This window comes from Balaenoptera ricei, chromosome 1 (assembly GCF_028023285.1).
Source record: "Balaenoptera ricei isolate mBalRic1 chromosome 1, mBalRic1.hap2, whole genome shotgun sequence".
NCBI lineage: Eukaryota > Metazoa > Chordata > Mammalia > Artiodactyla > Balaenopteridae > Balaenoptera > Balaenoptera ricei.
The window spans coordinates 68,155,587-68,161,586 of NC_082639.1; the positions used below are offsets into that span (position 1 = coordinate 68,155,587).

At 39.3% G+C, this 6,000-nt stretch overlaps 1 protein-coding gene across 1 annotated transcript in view; it reads left to right on the forward strand.

Moving 5' to 3' along the window:
- Positions 1-5,170, forward strand: part of GIPC2 (GIPC PDZ domain containing family member 2) — an 86,897-nt gene extending 81,727 nt beyond the window's left edge. The window contains exon 6 of the mRNA XM_059925017.1: positions 3,655-5,170. Coding sequence (XP_059781000.1) covers positions 3,655-3,800 — 146 coding nt within the window. The 3' untranslated portion in view covers positions 3,801-5,170. The remainder of the gene's footprint in view (positions 1-3,654) is intronic.
- Positions 5,171-6,000: the final 830 nt, after the last annotated feature.

Sequence of the window (6,000 nt, forward strand, 5' to 3'; positions counted from 1 at the left end):
TACAAAGTCCACACCAGTATATTTGAGTGTTTGCTTCACTATATCCTGGCCAGCCTTGGCATATCATTAAAAAAAAAAAAAAAAAAAAATATATATATATATATATATATATATATATAGAAGTTTTAGTAAACTTGGCAGGCCCTTGGGCTGGAGAAGGTCCAGCTGCAGCTGGACCTTCCTTGCTTTTGAAGTGTTTGCTTCTAGGTTAATGGTAAATCGAGAAGCTTTTGGGTCATGGCTGAAGCCTGGGGCAACGTGGGAGACAGGGAGATGATAATGAAGAGTTTCAATTTTCCTCACTTTTTACTGCTTAAAATATTTTTTTTAGGCAATCTCTAACTTAGAGAAAAGTTATACAGTACAAAATTTTTTTCTCTTGAACCATTTGAGAATAAATTAATGATATACAATTGCCCCCAAATACTTTAGTGCATATTTCCTATAAACAAAGGTATTCTCTTGTGTAACCCTAGTATAACCATCCAAATCATGAAATCAACATTGATACATTACTAACATCTAATCATATCCTGTTTTTGTTTCACCAAGTGCCTTAGTATCCATTACAGCAAAAGAGCATGTTCAAAATCATGTGTTACTTTTACTTGTATCAATTTGGAGCATTTTCCACTCCTGATTTTCATGACCTTGACACTTTTGGAGGGTACAAGCCAGTTATTTTGCAGAATGTTCCTCATTTTTGGATTATTTTCCCATAATAACATTCAGGTTACACCTCTGGCAGAGATATCACAAATGTGGTGCTGTGTTCTTTTCATTACATCTTATCTGGAGGCACGGGATTTTGATTTGTTCTGTTTATGATATTGTTTATGTTGATGACTTGTATAGGTGGTATTTACTAAGCTTCTCCACTGTAAAGTTATTCTCTTCATAATAAGTATTTGGTGAGGAGATATTTTGAAGCTATGTAAATATCCTGTTCCTCATGAATCAACCAACCAACCTTTCATCCATCTGTTTGTCAATCAACCAATCATTTCATTATGGATTCATGGTTTGCTGTTTTGTTCAATAGGATTATAATCTATGACCGTCACTACTTATTCTGATGCTCAAATTGTCCCTCATTGGGTCAGTGGGCATTACTCCACTCTGACTTCTATGTCTTTTCACATGTTCCCACCTTTTTTTTTTTTTTTTTTTTTTTGAGACTTTCTTACTTTCTGGCAGAAGTTATTCTTAGTTCATATTGTACTTTTCCTGCTCCAGCCCTGGAATCAGCCATTTCTCTGAGGAACTCTGATTCTTTTTAGTGGAAAATGATATTTGGGAACCAAGATCTGGGTGTTTTGTGTGCTCATTGCTATTGGGGTGTCACTGCTCCCAGGTCCCCACAGTGGATTGAGGAATGTGTGTATTCATGTCTTTTAATTTTATTTTATTATTTTATTATTTATTTTTGGCTGTGTTGAGTCTTCGTTGCTGCATGTGGGCTTTCTCTAGTTGCGACGAGCGGGGGCTACTCCTCATTGTGGTGCGCAGGCTTCTCATGGCGGTGGCTTCTCTTGTTGTGGAGCATGGGCTCTAGGCGCGTGGGCTTCAGTAGTTGCAGCTCAGTACACGGGCTCAGTAGTTGTGGTGCACGGGCTCAGTTGTTCCGCAGCATGTGGGATCTTCCTGGACCAGGGCTTGAACCTGTGTCCCCTGCATTGACAGGCAGATTCTTAACCACTGTGCCACCACGGAAGCCCTGTGTTCATGTCTTTACCTCTACAGTTTTTAATCTCTCTTTTGAAAAAAAAAAAAATGTTTCACTGATCTCTACAATGCTAATTTAGCAGCAATCATTCTAGTTTTCTCCCTTTTCCTATTTATCTTTCTCTGACAGTGACAAAACGTGGTTCCCATTATTCAGTGTACATACATGTATGTGATGCATGCCCTTGTATGTAACCAATCTCTCATCAGTGTGGCTACTGTCCTCTTCTCCCCCACCGCCATGCCCTCCTTACCACACCTGGACTCTCCACCCTACACCAACCTGTCCGGCCATGTGGAAGCCCTCCTCACCTTAACTAGGGCTTTGACCCCTGCCCCAGGTCACCCCATCCACATCCCACTTCTGCTCTGATTGTGATGCCCTTCTATTGGCCACATCTCCTCCCTTCTCCCAGCCTACCTGTGTTAGTACTGAGCTGTTCGAGGTGAGGAACAGTTCTTATATGCCCTCCAGAGCCCTAGTGGATTTTAGCTGGAAAGACCAGACCTCTCGGCTCATTCAGAGAAATCATACAACCTTTGATTTCTTTAACTTTAACTTGGGAGGGAAAAAGAGGCTGGGCTTTGGTGTTTCCCTTTTACCCGGGGATTTTTCACCCAAGTCCCAGATCACATCCACACTGTCTCTTCCTGGTAGCTAGTGCTTATAGGGGGCTGAGAAAAAAACCAGCTGAGCCTTATGGGCTCCCAGCCAGGAGGGACAAGTCCTATGGGAATGTGTACTCTTGAAGATGCTGGTTCCCTAGACATAAAATATGGGATCCAGGCAACTTATTAGAAGAACAGAACAAGGGCACCATCTTTGCTTTCTATCCCAAACTGGAAGGGGGCTCAAAAAAAGTTTCCTTGATTCCACGAGGAGACAGATTTCCTCCCCTTCTCCCTGCCTTGATTGCCCCGTTGCAAACTGTTATCCTTTGTCTTTTTTACAGTTGGGGGTGGGGGAGTGGCAGAGGGGACGGGGAAAGCTAGTGACTATGGGGAGGTGGGGAGCGGATGTACTCTGGGTCTCCCGCCAGGCTTAGCCACAGGAGCTCTTGCTCCACCCACAGGGACACCAGAGGCTCCCACCTGATGGGCTCCAAGATGGAGGAGAAGGCAGGGGTAGAAGATGCAAACCAGGGTGCCAAAGACAGATTGTTTGAAACATCTTTGCTACCTTGATGTGTAATGATAGAGAGTATCTTATTTTAATTTGTACTAGAAGTATGTATCTATGCATGTTCCTTTTATTAAAAATTTTTTTGAATGAATGAATGACTTTTATTATTTAAACTCTTTAATGCTAAATACACATGCATACAGAAAAATGAACAAGTTATAAGTATACAACACAAAATTCTCACAATGTGAACACTTATTTAACCGCCACTCATGTCAAGAAATAAAACTCTGCCAGTACTCAAAAGCCCTCTTTATGCTTTCTCCCAATTATTGCCTGTTCCCTCCTCTCCAAAAGTAACTGCTTTCCCAACTTAGCCATAAGTTTGTTTTGCCAGTTTTTTTATCTTTATGTAAATGGAATAATATAGTATGATTCCTTTGTGTCTGGCTTCTTTTGCTTAATGTCACATTTGGGAGATTTGAGAATGTTCTGGTATATTAGCTGTGGTTTGTTCATTTTCATTGCTGTGTATAAGTTCATTGTATGATTATACTATGTTTATTCAGTTTCCTACTGATAGATCACTGGGGTCTTCCTGGGTTCGGGCTGTTGTGAATAATACTGCCTATGAACCTTATTGCCCATGGATTTTGGTGCACATAGACATGCATTTCCTTCTAGAATATCTATGGGAATAGACTTATGCATGTTACTTTTAGAAAGTACTTTGCCTTGGTGTCATTTTTCTCAGTCTTCTGATGCTGTTTCATGTATCATTAATCTTTAAAAATTATTTTTGATAGCTACTACAATGTTTGAAGCTGGAAAGGACAAAGGTAATCCAGATAAATTTGCTGTGGCACTTGATGAAACCCTTGGAGACTTTGCGTTCCCAGATGAATTTGTCTTTGATGTTTGGAGAGTCATTGGTGATGCCAAACAAGGATGATTATGATGTGAAAGATCGTCTCTGGAGGAATGAACCACTGTTCCTTAAAAAAAAAAAAAAAAGTTAAAATCTTCTTTTAGACACTGTTATGGACTCTGGCTTGTTTTATATATATGAATACATTCTTTTGAAATATAATTTTGATTTCTGGGCACTTTTTAATGCAGTTGCATATGTAGTATGCTTAAGATAAATTACCTAAAACGTGATCAATTTTAATACTCATTTAAAAGCTTTTTAAAGTTAGTTTTAGAGAGTATTTCTAGATAGGTTATTTTGTTCCCCATTGACAGCCATGTTTTGTTTTCCACGTGTAAGTAGTTGATTGCAATCGCCTTGTAGTTCTTTTGCAAAATCTTAATGCAGTGAAAACGAGGATTGGAGTATAATTTGCCTCATAACATCTTCATTTTGTTATACTAGCTTGAACAGGATATGTTCGTGACATGAAATACTAATTATGCCTACTAGAGGTCTAGAAACATTTTTTTAAAAAAATCCACTGAATAAGGGGAGGAAGATTCCTATAGCCTGTTGATGTCTATGGCTTACTTACTCTCTTTGTAAAACAAGGATTGATTGACTTTTATTTTTTGCTTCTTTGTAATTGCTTCCTTGCTTCTTAAACATGTTGAAATCTATTGTGTTGTGTATGTATTTGCACGTGTAGAAGAAGGTGAAAAAGAGGCAGATACGGTAGAAACCACTTATATTTGATTTTTCTTTTTTTAGCAGTTCTTACAACACTATTTCTTTTCCATCCATACCTACTGTTATGTTACCCTTTATAAGCATTCCAGGGAAAGTTTTTATAGTCTTTGTAGAACTTTTCTTTTGAAAGATGTTTACTCAGAAAATAACTATGTTTGAGAACATTTTTGGGGGTTAAAGAGCAACAGTTTTAAGCCTCCTGAACTTAAAAGGAGATACTATCAGCAGTCGATTTCCCCCTAGGGAAAATGCAGGAGGAAGGGAAAATTGAGAAAATATATTAGCTTATTATTTTAGAGCTCTAATGCACTCTCTCTGAAACCTTACATGATTGAGAAAATTGAGGGTAAATGACTGTTTTATCACTCTTACTTGACATTTTACAGATGTTAAGAGAAATGGAAATGAATGGTTTCAACATAGATCGTTTAATAAGGCAGAGCATGGTGTGACCAAGCGTTCTTCTAAAGTGTTAGATGGAAAATGCTGCATGCTGCCGTGGTAATCAGAAATAATAACCTGTGAGGGGTGTATTCTAGGAAATCAGAAGTACTTCCCTTTTCATGCTGGGTTGATGCTTAGATAACTCTTGTTTTCTGGTGCAACTTCACTTTTACTGCTTTCCGCTCTCTTTTTTTCAATAAATTTAATGCTATGAATCTTGGTATTCTTTGTCTCATTAATCTGAAACCTGCACAGAAACTGTTGCAGTCATTAACATGTAACAAAAGCAGTTTATAGAATGTGGATTGTCTTATTGCCCTTGCCCATCATTTGGAAATAGCATTCAGCCCAGGCTGTAGTAATTTGTTGCTACTTGTTTAGTGAATTCCTTTCAGAGGTCCCCAAATACATACTAAGTCTTAATATCACTTCTCATAGGATAGGAAAGTTATTGGATGACTTAAGAGGCCCACAGAAATATTTCGGTTTAAGCAAAACATAAATTTGTTGGCACTAGATGTTAGATTTGAAATGATGAGTCATTGTTTATTATTTTTTTTTTTTTTTTTTTTTTTTTTTTTTTTGCGTATGTTTGATTGATTGATTGATTGATTGATTTATTTTGGCAGTGTTGGGTCTTCGTTTCTGTGTGAGGGCTTTCTCTAGTTGTGGCAAGCGGGGGCCACTCTTCATCGCGATGCGCGGGCCTCTCACTATCGCGGCCTCTCTTGCTGCGGTGCACAGGCTCCAGACGCGCAGGCTCAGTAGTTGTGGCTCACGGGCCCAGTTGCTCTGCGGCATGTGGGACCTTCCCAGGCCAGGGCTCGAACCCGTGTCCCCTGCATTAGCAGGCAGATTCTCAACCACTGCGCCACCAGGGAAGCCCCATTGTTTATTATTGATGGCTGTCTGATTCTCCTTTCCTTTTGGATATGGATGAACACTGACACGGTGCAAATTCCCTGTGATTTGTGGAATCTCATATTCACAAAGTGGTTACCATGGTCTTTCTAGAATTTTGATGTGTAAGGTACCCACGGCCATG